At 41.6% G+C, this 15,885-nt stretch overlaps 1 protein-coding gene across 19 annotated transcripts in view; it reads right to left on the bottom strand.

The window, feature by feature from the left end:
• The window catches only part of STAU1 (staufen double-stranded RNA binding protein 1), a 61,780-nt gene that overhangs the window by 31,054 nt on the left and 14,841 nt on the right, over positions 1-15,885 (bottom strand). For 5 of the 19 annotated variants that reach the window (XR_003513959.1, XM_027558302.1, XM_027558304.1 and 2 more), the window contains 6 exons: positions 11,684-11,972; positions 10,758-10,835; positions 9,901-10,025; positions 6,416-6,620; positions 4,109-4,247; positions 2,692-2,857 (listed from right to left, as the gene is read on the bottom strand). Coding sequence is in view for 18 of the 19 variants with exons in the window: in XM_027558302.1 (XP_027414103.1) it covers positions 2,692-2,857; positions 4,109-4,247; positions 6,416-6,620; positions 9,901-10,025; positions 10,758-10,835; positions 11,684-11,888 (918 nt within the window). In the remaining variant the exon portion in view is untranslated. Of the gene's footprint in view, positions 1-2,691; positions 2,858-4,108; positions 4,248-6,415; positions 6,621-9,900; positions 10,026-10,757; positions 10,836-11,683; positions 11,973-15,885 lie in introns of those variants that run through there. The other 14 variants (XM_027558317.1, XM_027558318.1, XM_027558319.1 and 11 more) reach the window with 8 other exon arrangements.

The following is a 15,885-nucleotide window of genomic DNA, read 5'->3' as shown; positions in this document are numbered from 1 at the left end:
GAACAAAAAATTAAAGCTATCTTTTAAAACTGTCTTTCTTCCTTGCCCTGCTGCCCACTCTCCGGAGGGCCTGGTAGACCAGCGACAGCTCAGTTAGGTGGAAAGCCAAGCGTGTTTCACTTACAACTTCAAAGAAAATGTCATTTCTGAAGCACTGTTTGGGCCAGTCTTTGCACCATTTCTTAAGGGAACTGTCTCTACTTCAAATCACACAGAACTAGAAAACGGGCAAAGAGGAGGAAACAAGGGGACAAATGATGCCCGTGACTCCCATCCAAGCTGCCTACAGAAGTCAGATGAGCCGAGGAAAGGGCATCCGCTGCTCTAGCCTCTGCCCTCAGGCTTGAGGCAACCAACTGCTCCAGTGGGCGATGGGTCACTCTAAGGCTCTGACAGGCACTTTCCCTTTGCAGCAATACAGTGAGTTCAAACTTCCAAGCAGGATTCAAAGGCCGAAAACTGCCTAAGAACCACTGACAATATTTAGGACCTGTGATTCCCAAACCCTGACTGTTTCAGTTACTCTAAGAGCTTGTTAAAAAGGAAAAAATAAAATAAAAAGTCAGACTTCCCTGGCAGTTCAGTGGTTAAGACTCTGTGCTCCCAATGCAGGTGGCATGGGTTCAATTCCTGGTTAGGGAACTAAGATCCCACATGCCACGTGGCATGGCCAGGAAAAAAAAGAAAAAAAAAGCCAGATTCATGGGTCTTAGCCTACTGCATTAGAATCTAGAATCGTGTGGGTTAGGCCAAGGAATTTTTTTTTTTTAATTCTCAAGTGATTCCGAAGCAGACGGCCCACATACCAGTGTTCAGTAATCGTTTAACAACTGCTGGCTAGAAGGAACCAAGAAATACCCACTCCATCTGATTCCAATTAGATTAGCACCAAAGTCAACTCAACAAATGCAATGCCTCCAAAAATGACTCAGATTTCACTACCTTCAGTACTTTAACAAATTTCACCACTAAGGGCCTCATCCTTTCACTTCAATAAACCTTCCTAAGTTATAGTCCATTCCTTTCTATTTGGTCCTCAGTGAACTCTGGAAATAGAACATCTCTGTGAAAATGCACCGAAACAAAAGGAAAATAAACCTTCCCATGCGGCTAGCCACGAAGCCACAGAGCACCGCCCTGAGCTGGGTCGCCCTAGGGGACAGCTGGACACAACAGACCTCTGCAAGCACCCCGCCAAGGGCCCCCCGACTTCATACCTATCATCACCCTTTTGGCTCAACGTTCTGTGCAAGATCTTCTGGTTGTTTGAGAACTTGTTTCTCGAGCAAGAAAAGTCAAATGCTTCCAAGGGATGTGTTCAGGAGGCATTTCCCGCTGTGATAAACAGAACCATGAAATCACAACGTTTTCTACTCAGTGGGCTCTCCTGGACCTTTGGTGATCCAACTGCTTTATCAGAGCCAGCCACTAATGCTCTGGCCGCTCAATAGCATGGAGTCATTTTAGTGATGACTTAGTGATGTTCTAAGACCTATATTCCTATTTAGTCACAACATCCTATACCTATCATGATCATTTTAAAACACAGCCCCCAGGGGAGTCCCCTGGAGGTCCAGTGGACGGGACTCCACAGTCTCACTGCCCAGGGCCTGGGCTGGATCCCTGGTTGGGGAACAGTTCCACAAGCTGCACGCTGTAACCAAAAATAAAAAAAATAAGTCCCCAATTCTTTGATACTCCTCTCATCCACAAGTGGGGTTCTAAACATTGTGAACGTACCAATGGTCACTGACCTGTATACTTACAACGGTTAAAACTATGAAATTACGTGAATTTTGTCTCAATGCAAAAATAAACCAATAAATAAAAGTGAGCTCCTGTAGCCCCTTCTTGAGTCTGGGGTCCCTGACTGTTTGACCTACAAGATACGGCAGAAGTGGTGCTGGGCTGAATTCTAAGCCAGGGCCCTGAGACACTGGCAGCGGCTTCCACCTCCTGTCTTCCAGAACGCGCCCTCCTGGGACCAAGCCACCATACCGTGAGGGTGTATAGAGAGTCTCTGCTCAGGCCACAGAGGAGGGGAACTGAGGTCGAGGGACCGAGGCCCCCTCTTTGATCGCAGATGACAGCACAGCCAACTGGCTAGAGCGCTGCCTTGGAACAGACCCTCCAGCCCCGCAGCGCCACATCGGCTCGAGCTGCGCAGCAGAAATGAGGTCTCCACGCCACTCTCTCCCTAGACCGCAGGCTTGTGAGCAGGATAAAGGCCTGGAGGTATCTAAGCCACGAAGTCTTGGGACAGTTCGTTAAGCACAAATGGTTAACAGGCATTTCAAGATAATAAAGAAAACATCTGGTCAAAATGGCTTCAGAAAATTCCCTAACCTGATACCATAAAACACAGATTCCGACAAGAATAATGTTCAACACAGAAGAGTTCATCGCATGCTCTTCACCACTCAAGTGAGGCACAATCTTTCTAACGCGTTCAGAACTACGCCACTGAGTGCATAAGAAGGCACCTGACGTTCCTGCGAAAGTTCCTGAGGTGGGAGGAGGGCAAAAAGGCAAGGAACCTACAGGGCACAGAACTTGTACGTTATCTACCAACAAATATTAAGCACAGCTCTCAATGCATCCTCTTAGAAAAACCAACCTGAAGCGATGTCTTCCTACCACCCTCCCACTCCACCCCAAGCTCCAGGGGCCCCGGCTCGGCCTTCGCCTCACCTCCAGCCTCTCAGAGGGGGGCTCGCTCTGCAGGATCCTCAGGGCTTTCGCAGCAGCATCGTGTTTTGCAGCCTGTCTCGTCTTTCCTTTCCCATTAAATTGCTGTCCTCCCACAGAAAGTTCAACTTGATAAAGTAAAGGTGGGACTGGAAATGGGTAAAAGTACCTAAAAATAGAAGGGGATGAGGAAAATTAGTCTCAGATAAGTCACCATACCATCTCTGACAAATTCCAGGTATTTCCTTCATCACAGGTCCTAATTACAGCAGTGTTTGCTCGCCAATAATGAGTCCTCATCAGCACATCCAGAGATTTCATACGTTTATGCTAGATTAGAACTGCCACACAGTATGAGCAAATACTGTTTACATTTCACAAAATAAACTGCCTTACAAATTACATGAGTTCAATGTATAAAGCTAGCCCATACTTACAAAATCTAAACTGGATTAGACTTTGGTTAGCAAAGAAAACTTAACTTGCTCTACTTTCTCATACCTGAAATTCACACTTTCGTGTCTCCAGAAAAGAATGGGAAGTTTTTAACCAAAGTCTTTTAGTCTTTATTTTGTCTGACATAAATATAGCTATTTCTTCTTTCTTTCAGTTTCCATTTGTATGGAACATCTTTTTCTCTGCCTTCACCTTTGAGTTTGTGTGTTCCTGAAACTGCAGTCTCTTATAGACTGCATACAATTGGGTCTTTTGTTTCTTTAAATTCAGTCGTCCACTCTTGTGTCTTTCAATTAGACAACTGGATCCATTTATATTTAAAGTAACTATTGATTAGACCCGCATTTCTAGAAATCCCAACAGCCTAGAGCCTGGCAGAGGCTGGTTTCTATTTTTAAAATGGCTTTGGCCTCCACCTCACTCCCACCCCAAAGTAGGGCAGGGAAATGAAGACCTCCAGTTTGATCATCAATCTCTCTACTAGTGTCTTAAGACCTCGAGCAGAAGGTTTTAAATGCATGGCACTTTCAGATTTCAACTAATGTTGCACTGCACCTGTATACCAAGGCTATTTACAAAGCACATAAGTAAGTTCAAAAGTAAAAAAGTACCCAGTAAAAATAATCAAGAAATCGATGAGGGCTGAGAACTGTGGTGTCACAGGAATTATGTTCAAATATGACTCAGCTGCACAAAGCAGTTACACGCGGGTGACCTTTAACCAGACTGCTTGGGGCACGAGCCGCACAGCTTGTGAGGATGTGCCCAAGACCTTTCCAAAGACAGGAGTTCAAAGAGCATCAACATGCAGTTCCAGTGACAGCAGGACAATCCAGACTGACGGTAGCCTTTGGCAGGCAAAGAGGGCCAGACCATTACGCACGCTGCAATCTATACATCTCACCATTCTACATGAAAGAGCAAATATATTTTCACCTGGATTTAAAACAAAACAGACACGTACCTTGGGGGATAAGCACCTCCTCTCATGTTGTAGTTATAGGTGGACTGCATCCGAGAGTAAGGGTCGACAGGCTTATACATTGGTTTTTTCCCAAGTTTCATGCACAGTGCATTTAGCTCTACAGTAGGGGTTATGCTTTCTGCAACACAGAATCAAAACAAAGAACTTTTTTTCCGATATGAGAATGACACTGACTAAAATCAAAGAGAACAGGATGCTTTCTACTAATGGACTCATGATGCATTTCGTGAAAGGCTCTAAGTACTTCACTGCTAGGCATCAGGTCAGGAAATCCAAGAATCTGCTGTGATTTCTAGGTATTAATACAAAATCAACAGCACAAAATATACGGTAACAGCTATTGAGGAGCAGCAATGTAACACAAGATGTTAGCAGTGAGAATCAGTTGTCAGAAATAGGTTTCAATACACATCAAATTTCATGATTAAAAGATCCCACAGGACTGTCCAAATCATTTGTTTGGCAGTACTCAACCAATATAACTCTGGTTGTACTGACTGACTGCCTTACACTTAGAAGGACGTCCATACACATTATTTCATAGGACAATGCATTTATTCAGTACTAACTGGAGGCAAAGCACTGTGCTGAGCTTGAGAAACACAATTCTTGTCCCAGAGGAGTCCAGAGAACACAAGACACACTCAAGAACTCTGATACAACATTTTGTGTGCTGTAAGGAAAGGTGCAGAATCGCCGAGGAGAAGACTGTAAATTCTCTCTGGAGAAGTCAGATGAGATCCACAAAATACTTAGATGTTTTCTTTCTTAATATTTATAATCGGATTTGATTTGTGGTAATACTTGTTAGAAAAATGAGTTCTGTTTCCATATACAACAGGAACAAGTATATCTTAGGTTATCTCAAAATTATCAATTTTAGAAAATACTCATCATTCTTCCTTCTCTTTTTTCCCCTCTAAGTTCATCCAATTCATAAACCTTTAAAAATCATTTTAAAGGAAAACCAACCTGGAAAGATTAGCATCAGTGCACAATCACATTTAAAATCAACAGCTTCATATCAAACACAGAACAACACTAGCAATGGCAAAGTTCAATTGAAACGCACACAAAAATCCACTTGAAAATGCATCTTTAGGATGTAGGTAGAGGAAAATAAAAATGACTTGATTCTGTACCGTAACTGGTTTCATTAATCTAGTGCATAAATCAAACTTATAAGAATATCTTTAAGTCTGCAAAGTCAGAGGGTCACATAAGTAATTAGGCTCTCTCTTTTTCTTTCTTAGCTAACATATGAACTATACTTTTTACACAATTCAAATAGTTGTGTTTTAAGTAAGAGCATCTCTGACCCATAAAATTTATCTGCAGCAGAGGATAAATGTCGGAGAAGGCAATGGCACCCCACTCCAGTACTCTTGCCTAGAAAATCTCATGGACGGAGGAGCCTGGTGGGCTGCAGTCCATGGGGTCGCTAGAGTTGGACACTACCGAGCAACTTCACTTTCACTTTCCACTTTCATGCACTGGAGAAGGAAATGGCAACCCACTCCAGTGTTCTTGCCTGGAGAATCCCAGGGACGGGGGAGCCTGGTGGGCTGCCATCTATGGGGTCGCACAGACTCGGACACGACTGAAGTGACTTAGCAGCAGCAGCAGAGGATAAATGTGAAGCAAAGATCCCACAGAGAAAGCAAAAGGACAAGAAAGGCGTGGCCGAGGCCTTCCCGGATCATTCCTGCATGCGAAGGGCCTGGGTGACTTCACACACTTGAGGGTGACTCTCCTCAAACAGCCACTACCACCTACAGCTGCCAGGTCGGTGGTCCCCAAGCTTTCACAGGACACTCCTCTTTAACAGTATTCTCCCCAACTGGGACCTTGCCTGAAGAGATATCTATTAATCTGAATTTAAGAAATAAATATCTATTTTCTCATTCTTGCTAATTATCAAGAGACATAAAACCGACAATTGGGGTTACGATCAACATGTTATAATCAATATTACCACACAAAGTTGAAGTGATTTTAGTTAAAACCCACATTCTCATAATCTATAGAACCCTTATCAAAAGAAAAAAAAATTCCTTTCATTAAGCTTTTCTGAAAGTCTCCGAAATCGTTTGGTGACATTCCCCACCTCCCGTGACCACCTCTCCAGATCATCAAGCATCAAGGGGCTGAAGACTGGGAACCACTGCTTTAGAGTAAGGTTAAGATTCCTAAAAGATAAGCATTTGCCACTGGTAGTGCAGACTCTGTGCTTTCAAAACCAACAAGTGAGTTAAGAAAGAATTCATATACATACTAAACGGATACCTCTAGACACACTTTTGAAAGGAACCTGTCTTGGCCCACGCATAATACCTGGATTTCTTCCTTCGCTACGAAAAGGGCGGACTATAGGTTTAGGAAATTTTGCTCCTTCCAAAGCTTTGGCAGCAGCTGTGTGTTGGGCCTTTTTAATACTAGTTCCTTCAGCTTCCCAGTGCTGATCTCCAAGTGTTAGCTGTACTGTAAACACCTACAAATGAAAATTGTGAGCTCTCAATTCAGGAAACCTGATATTGACTAAAATATGTCACTTGGACCTTGAACATAATTTACGGTCATGGTTTAAAAGGCCTGTCATCATCTTTGTAATTTATCCCTTCACCCCCTTTTCACTGTTTCTAGAAACATGAAAAGATACAAACATCAACTTGTACTGCACAGCACTCCATGAAAAAACATCTTTTGAAAGATGGGTATAAGTACAGAAATTAAAAACTGTTCTCTTATATATTAAAATATTAAATGCTAATTATCTGGAAGCCATCCAAATAAAAATTGTCTTCCCATTTCTTCTCATGGAAGAAGTTTAGCAAGCTTAATTTAGACACGTAATAGTACCTCATACAAATGAAGACAGCATTTGTTGTAATTTGTTCACTGATTCTTGTCTGAAAATACAATCTCATTAGGCCAAAACCTCAGATGAATTTGGGAATGTCATTCAGGTAGTGCAATGCTACCTTCTACTTTTCTAAGACTGTGCTATTCAGACACTGCCCCCTCTTTCAGAAGATGAGATTCACTGCAAGCAAAGATCTAACATTTCTGAACTCAATTCTAAGGAGGCATTCAAAAGAGCTAATTTTGCCCTTAACAACTGCGGACAATGACAAGCCTCTTTTTTCCTTTTTAAGTATAAAGGGAACTTGTGTGCACTCTCCATTCGTAAAGTTAGGTTATGTTAATCCCATCAGAATTGGACAAATAATTCATCCAAAAAACACTAGGACCCATCACAGCACAGTGATTCTTTAACACTTGTGTGCATCTGAAGAATAACCCAGGAAGCCTGGTAAAATACACGTGCCAGGAGTTTTGACTGAAAAGAACAGCATGAAGGGAGGCCTGAGCCTGTGTATTTTCAATAAGCTCCCAAAGTCATTCTGATGCACTTCAATGGTTGGGATTCACTGCTCTGGAGCTTTTATTCTTCTGATTTTCTTTATCACGGAATCTATCACTTTATTTAACTTACCAATAATTCACATGAGAAATGGTGATTTGAGTATGTCCAGGTCATTTAACGGAGAGGGCAATGGCACCCCATCCCAGTACTCCTGCCTGGAAAACCCCATGGACGGAGGAGCCTGGCGGGCTGCAGTCCATGGGGTCTCTGAGGGTCAGACACAACTGAGCACTTCACTTTCACTTTTCACTTTCATGCATCGGAGAAGGAAATGGCAACCCGCTCTTGCCTGGAGAATCCCAGGGACGGGGGAGCCTGGTGGGCTGCCGTCTATGGGGTCACACAGAGTCGGACACGACTGAAGTGACTTAGCAGTAGCAGTAGCAGTAGGTCATTTAAATTTGGTGCCTCTAGGGATGGGGGCAACTTGCCTTTACAGCTGATTTTTCTTGTAGGTCTTAACTTCAGGATTCCCTCAGTGCACAGTTTCCACTACAGGGCGAAAAATTAAAGAATCCTTCACCCTCCTTGAAATATTAGGGGTCTCCTGTATTTATGTTGCAGTTTATAAAGTTACTCATTAAAGCACCGTAGCATGAACTCAAAACCCTGGCTGGCACGAGAAGTCAAACAGCAGAAGCAGCCTGCAATGCTGTGCAGCCCCTCAGTCATTTTCGTGACCCTTTCACAGAAACACATCGAAGGGGTAAAACGCTGTAAGACAGAAAAGAGTTGATTTCACGGTCAGTCTTGCCTTTCTCCACGACTGTCCCGATGGTGCTGCGGCCATGCTGCTGCCTTCTGTGTGGAGGGGCAGTGGTGAGGTTAGATCTCAGTTCAGACAGAATTAAAAGTACACCAGACCTCTGACTTTTTAAATAGTCTAATAATCATCTAGGAGGGAATAAAATTTTCTCTTTGAACTTGTAGGCAAAAAAAAAAAAAAAAAAAGCAGCTACAGACTGAACACACAGCCAAATTACCTAAAAGGTACCAAAGTTCAAGTGAGACAGTACGTATTTCCAAAAATATCAAAAACAGTTAATAAAGGGAATCCCAAAGTTAAGATCTGCAAAAAAAATCCTGTAGAAGAAACAGAACAGTTACCAAAAAATTGGCTAATTGCCTTTTAAAAGTAAAGAAATATTTCAAATATAATTATGCTTTAGAATAATATTAAAACTACCTTCATGAGAGTGGGAAATTTCTGTTTTTCTTAAATGTATAATTGCTTAATTGTAATAGCTACCATTTCTCAAGCATTTACTATGTGCCAGACACTGCACTCCACACTTTGACATATATTCTCACAATAGACCTATCAGGTAGGTACTATTATCTCCATTTTACAGATGAGGAAACAGAGTTTCAAAAAAAGTAGTAACCTGCACAAGGTCACCCAGTTAGTAAGAAGCTAAGATTCAAACCCAGATCTGCCTGACTCCAAAGGCAACTAACCAAAATGTGCTACCCTATGGGGCCTGTTCATAATTGTGGTCAATGCTACTTTTAGTCCAAGAAAAAAGAGAAACTTGGTATCATTCAAGGCTTGAGGTTTGCATGTCAGGAAAACTGAGGCACAAAGAGACAAACAACTCATCCTTATAAAACTGTATTATCTTACTTCAAGGCTAGAATCAGAAATAGGCCTAATTCCTTCTCTCTCATACTGTAGTTGCAAAAGATAAAACCAGATACACAAACATTTAGGGTCCAAGCACATTAGCACAGATATCAAGCAAGCTTAAAAGTCTGAACTCCTGAATAACAAATAGTAAAAATTCAAATTGCAGTCAGTCTTTCATCCTTTAAGGTGACAGTGACAAGGGAACCTGAAATCAGAGATAATCCCATGTACTCACAAGGAGATTAATTTCCACCTCTCACATTCAAACCTTGTATCTGATTCTGAACAAGAAGCAACACTGATTTCCCATTCACCTCCTCTCCCTGCCCGGACCTAAGGTACCTATGCATGTGCAAACGAACAGGAAAGGAGCCAGACGGAGGCTGCAGCCAGGAGGCCCAGAGCCCGGAAAACTCACAGGAAACCATTCACAGGTGCTTGGGACTTGTCTTGATTCAGAATCCTAAACAACCACAAGCTAACTGAAGTTTTAAAAGCCAAATATCCCCCAGAGAAGCATCTCTTTTGTTTGACCCACTCTGCAAGGATGGAAAAAAGAAGTGACTCGCCCAAAATCTATACTTCTGCATCTCTTTAAAACCACCTCAGCAGTTTCAAATATGTGTTTTGAATCACTGCATCACTTGCAACTGTATGAAAAGAAAGAAAACATTCCTAGTGGGTTATAAATGCACAAGCAGTATGGACAATATTTACCTTACAGTGAGCTGGACCTTGCTCACGCAAAAGCTTATACTCAGGCTGAATCTTGTTGAAACGGGCTAACTCATTCACAAGACACATTGGGGTTTTCTCTTTAGGGTGTGCCATGTTAGAAGGAACTGAAAAATAATGTGAGAGCATTGACGTCAACTAGCAGTGTTAGAGACGGCGGCTCTCCAGGGCTATGAAGAGAGGGAAAACAAACGCAACGTCTAATGATTTAGAGCCAACAGCAATGCAAAACTGCAAACCACACTGAGGGCACGTATCTGAAGACACAGCTGGGATCTTTTCTGAACCAGTTGAAGTCAGGTAACCTAGGAGGGGGTGTGTCTTCAAAAGAGAGAGAACAGAAAACACAGGAATAACTAAACCATGGCAAGCACACAAGATTTGAAATCGGATGAGGGACTGCTATTATAACCAAGGGAATAACAATGAGGTCTTTTGAGCAGAGACACATACACACACTGGTTACTACAACAGTTGTCAGCTGTACCCTGTTCATTATTTCACAAAACGCAATATGCCAATACCATTTCTCAAACGACTGTCTTTTTCCAAATAGTTAACTTCTCCTTCCTGGGACATCTTCTCGTCTTATCTCCAGAGGCTGCCATCCTCAGACTTTACCTATCTTTAATAATTATGTAAGTAAAATAAAATGGTCTTGGAGGGCGGGAGTTTTATAAAGTCAACAAAATGTGGATATAAGAACACATTAGAAGAGACAGCAATTAAATCCCAGAGGACTGAACTAGTCCGTGCCATTGCCTATTAAGATGGTTTTCAAATGGCAAACAGGGGGAACCCTGAGCCTCTAGGGGACTGTGACAAGTCAAGAACGCCACCTGGGGAGCTGGTCCAAGAAGTCCAGAGGCAGCAGCGTGACCGAGTCTGTGCAGCGGAGAGTGGGACGAGCTGAAACCCTAAGGAGAGAGGTACAAAGGAAGGAAGCGAGAGGATGGAGGAGGAAATGCAAGGGAGATGTCAGGCATCAAGGGCCGCGAAGAGCTTATTATAAGGCGACTCCAGTACAGAGACACCTGTGTGGACACCCCCGTTAACTAGCTTTGCAACTTGGGATGAGGAGAGGGGGAGATATGGGGAGCAGAATATTGTTTTTAAGGGTTATTTCCCCAGGGGTTCCAAGTCTTTTCCAATCCATGGATATTTTTATTTCATTTTTGTTTTCCTAATATTCAAATTTGAGGCCTTCCTTTTTAAAAATCTCTGCTGCTTTGTTCAATTTCTCTTTGGCCCTCACTGTGATTTCTCAACCACCTCTGGATGGCAATTTAAACTTAGTCAAAATAAAAATTAGCAAATGCCAACACATTCTTCTGTATCCCAAAATCTGGCTGTCCCCTTGCTTGGGATAAATCTTACAGACCTCCAAAAAGGGTACTTACAGCTACAAATCAGTTCTGGGAAATCATTTTAACAGCAGAATTTTCCCATATAACAATGAATATCCCAAGTGGTATTTATTGCTCAATTTTTTTCTGCCAGCTACCAGTTTATAACAGAGTAGGCTTTACAGTTTGGTTTCCAATTTTCTCCTTACACTTTGAAATAGTCTGTAAAAGGCCTCTATTGAGCCAGTATATTATCAAGTGTGTTTTATATCTGATATAAAGAAGTGTGGGCAGTATACTTTCTCCTGCTTCTTGAAGGTAAATGTGCAAGAGCTCCCTGTATCTGCAATCTACTTATCAGGTCAGCAAACAGGCTAAGAAAACATTTGAAACAGAAGACACTTGGATCACACGCTTACCTGCAGCTGCACTGGTGGAGGTAAGAGATGCAGAGGGTAAAGCAGAGTTTTGAATAGGTCTACCTGCATTTTCAGAGGGCAGAGAGCTAGCAGTAGAAGGAATACTCATCAAAGGCTGTGAGAGAAGAGACTGGTTCTTGTTCAGTATTTGGCTCCCTGAGAGAGCAGCAGATGGGTTCTGAACTTGCACTTGAACTTGAGACATGGTCACTTTCAACAAAAGTGAACAACTGCAGGTAAACAGCTTTCAGTGCAGGTTAATTCAGTGCTATGAAGTCTAAAGTTCTACCTGAAAGTTGTAAGGGAAAGAAAATAAAAAGATAAATTATAGAAGAGATATGTAATTGCCAATATTCAGTCAAAAACTGGTGTCACCTACTCAAGTATGAAAACAGCCCGTTCAGTCTGTAACTGTGATGTACAGTAAGATTCACTAGCTTTGTGAATTTCTCATAGTGCTTTTTCCCCCAGAGTGTTTTAAAATGACTTACAACACCCACATACCCTGCACGCTCATTTTACAAAGACTATCGGCAGGGTACAATAATACTTATTGTTGAATACTAAGAATTATAAACTATAGCCTGCATTAAAAAATCAAATTAAAAACATGAAGAGCTTTTCCACTGAATATGGGATATGGTAAAGGTTTCTGGGCTCAAAATGATAAGAAACTGAAAGTAAACTGGGTTTGTAACACCATTACTGGTGAACGTAAACACGGCTTCCATTTTTTGGCCATGTGCTCAGAATGGCACCTCTGGAGCTCTCCTTTAAGTTGACTGAAGAAAGAGAATTAATTCCTCCTTTTTGCCATTTCTTTTTCCTTATGATGATAAAAGACCTTTTTGTTCCCCTGTAAGGTTTGTTTGAGATAGTCTCATTTATTTACAGATTCCAAACAAGAATTGTTGCACCCACAACCATGCTCATGGATCCTCAGAATAGCAAAGAACATTCTATAGTATGTTTATTATTAAAAGCAAAAGTGGAGAAGATGCAGAAGAGAGGAACAGATTTCAGGCTGACAATTTTACTAGTGTGGCTTGTGAAGGGAACAGAGAAGATTTTTATTGTATCTTGTAAGTTCCAAAGGTATTAATTCTAAATACATTTAAATTTCTGCACCAGTCAAAAATAAGGACAGTTCTGCTCATTTTCATGGCCATCGTTCAAAAAGCTGAAAATGTTTAAGCAAATCAAAAGTACTCAAAAATAACCATTAAGCAACAAAGAACAGAAAAAGCCAAGCAAGGCAGAAACCAGCAAACTAACAAATTAGAAGTTCTACTATAAAGTAATTTGTTACTTTCGTTTTTTGTTAAGTCTCAAAATGATTTTTAATTAAAGCCAAACCTCTACAAACAGATGAATGACCAAAGCACGTAAGTTACTTGAAGTCTTGGAACACCCTCCCTTGTGGACAGCAAAGTGAAAAAGTGAAGTTGCTCAGTTGTGTCTCCATGGACTGTATGGACTGTGTGACCCCATGGACTGTAGCCTGCCAGGCTCCTGTGCGTGGGATTTTCCAGGCAAGAATACTGAAGCAGGTTGCTCCTGCTCTTCTCCAGGAGATCTTCCTAACCCAGGGATCAAATCCTGGTCTCCCCCCGCACTGCAGGCAGACTCTTTACCATCTAAGCCACCAGGGAAGCCCTTTGCAGAGAGCAAAAAGGACTACAAAACTCAAAACAAGGCAAAAATCAGAAACAAAAGCACCTTGGCTAAACTATGACTTTGGTTAGTAACAGGCATAAATACTACCTTACACGACACAATTCTCCAACATTACAGTTGTTTCCTGTCTACTTTTGAAATCAGAACAAAATAACAGAGGAGATGCACTGAAGATTTGGGTACTGGTCTTAGCAGACAAGTTGCCAGTGTCAAGCAACAAGTCCAAAACCTTTTAGAAGGCAGCTATGACCTCCTTTCATTGTTCAATCAGCTGCCAAAATATAAATATTTCTCTCTCAATCTTCCCCTCCTGCTCTTATTCATTCTCTCCCTCTCTCTCAACTCTGTCCTGACGGCATTTTTCTACCCTCCCGTGCAAAAAAAAAAAAAAAAAAAACCACTGAGAGTTGTACTCACAACTTCACAACACCAACCACAGATCACAGGTCCAAACATAAGCCAAAAGCACAGTGTTTGCTCCAGAGTCTACCCGCATCCCAGAAAATGAAAGTGAAGTCGCTCAGTCGTGTCTGACTCTTTGAGACCCCGTGGACTGTAGCCCACCAGGCTCCTCCGTCCATGGGATTCTCCAGCCAAGAATATTGGAGTGGGTTGCCATTTCCTTCTCCAGGGAATCTTCCCGATCCAGGGAAGCAACCCAACTCTGCCCTGGGTGGCTCTTGAGAGTCTGAGACTGAATGAACTAAATTTAGAAAGGGTGGGGCCCAAAGGGATCTTTGTTGGCTAGCTTCTTTACAGCAGGCCCACTGCCAGCATTTCCAATGACAGGCATAAATTCATAGGTTTGCTAGAAGTTGAGAAATGAAACAAACTGGATATTAATTAAGACTGCCCCAAAAATGCTAACCTCAGGTACACCTGGAGGAGTTTTATCTTTCAAACAACTGGTTGAAATAAGTAGTTCAAAACTGTAGACAGAAAATATTTTAAACCCTAATAAGGCTCTATGTTTTATAATTTTTTAGTTTGCAATATGGCCAATAAAAATTCAGCACAGTACTCCTTTTAAGTCATTTACTAATTTAACTTTCCTATGTGTTTTTAAGCCTGAAAATAGAATCTAAAGAAATAGTTTTAAAGAGGCAATTTTGCTCCCCAAGGGCACCTGACAGTATCTGGAGACATCATTTGGCCGTCACGTCCGGGAAATGGGAGAACCTACTGGTGATCCAGTGGGGAGAGGAGCAAGGGTGCCATTTCTAGCACATACATATGCATTCACAGAGCAGAACCCTACTCATGTATGAAGGAGCTCATATTCTCAGAGAGGAAAAGAAAACCCCTTTTCATCTCAAAAGGCCCTGAAATACTGATGCTAATATGTTACCCAAACAGATGCTCTTCCCCTAAGAGAAGTCAGGCAGCTACAAATAAAGCTTTTCACTACTGCCATCTATATAGTTCACGGAAGCATTCAGGGGGATCACAGAATTTCAGAGATATTATTTCCGCATAAATTAAGAACCTTTTGCTCAACCATACTGAGATTAAATCCTTAAATGAAAACTTACACTTTCCTTTACACTTGTCTTTAAGCATTGTTTTCCATCAGATAAATTAGGGACTTAAAAGAGATGTAAATGCTTTATTAGAGTCTTCTTACAGAAGAAGAGTATTTCACACACAGGAAAATTAGGTTGAAAAGTTTAAAACACAAAGACTCCAGTTTTCCCTGAGGCTGGAAACACTTTTGACTGTGAAGCCTGTGTTGTGCTGTTTCCCTGCCTCCTGCCTCCAGCACAGATGAGAACCGTTCATCTACTGATTTTTTCCTCTAATTGGGGAGCTTGAGATACCAACTCAAGAAACCATTTTCATCCTGTTCTCAAATCCTAAATTTATGGAATGCAAATAAAGGACTACAACATTGTGAGTGGTGAGATGACAAGAGTTATGGGTACCTCTTTTTAAAAAATTCTTAATTCCAAGTCCCCCCAGATCCTAACTTGGGCCTGGCGACATAAAAATCTCATAAAAAACAGTCTCACCTGGCAATTTCCACTTTACAAGTGTCAAGTACTTTTTAATGGGTTGCAGTAAGGGGAATATGGGCACATTATAAAAGCATTTTGAAAAATTGTACATGATGTGCTAAAAAGTGATCAGGCACAAAATGCACATTCCTAACTCAGCCAATGAATCTACCAAAACTGGGCCATACTGAGTGCACAGCCTGAGTGACTTAATACACAAAAAGGCAGACCCTTCTAGAAACAGTTTACAGAACCACCTACAGTACTGCTTAGTACCAATCCCTTTCAACTAACAGACTACTAAACTGTGCAGTATGAAACATCTACTTCAGCAATTATGGGAAAACATCATTTCTATTACTAATACCCATTTTTAACAGCGTTAACACATAAGTGTCCATACTTTTGTGCAATCTACACATCATTCCCTTTTGTAATAAGTGATGTTTCCAAACAAGATGTATTTTTTAAAAAAAGGAAGGAAGGAAAGAAAAAGAAAAGAAAAAAGTCATCCCAATTCTGGACAAGCTT

Source organism: Bos indicus x Bos taurus, chromosome 13 (assembly GCF_003369695.1).
Source record: "Bos indicus x Bos taurus breed Angus x Brahman F1 hybrid chromosome 13, Bos_hybrid_MaternalHap_v2.0, whole genome shotgun sequence".
NCBI classification, from domain to species: domain Eukaryota; kingdom Metazoa; phylum Chordata; class Mammalia; order Artiodactyla; family Bovidae; genus Bos; species Bos indicus x Bos taurus.
Note: the sequence above shows the minus strand (reverse complement) of the source record. Positions and strands in the feature narration are given on the sequence as shown.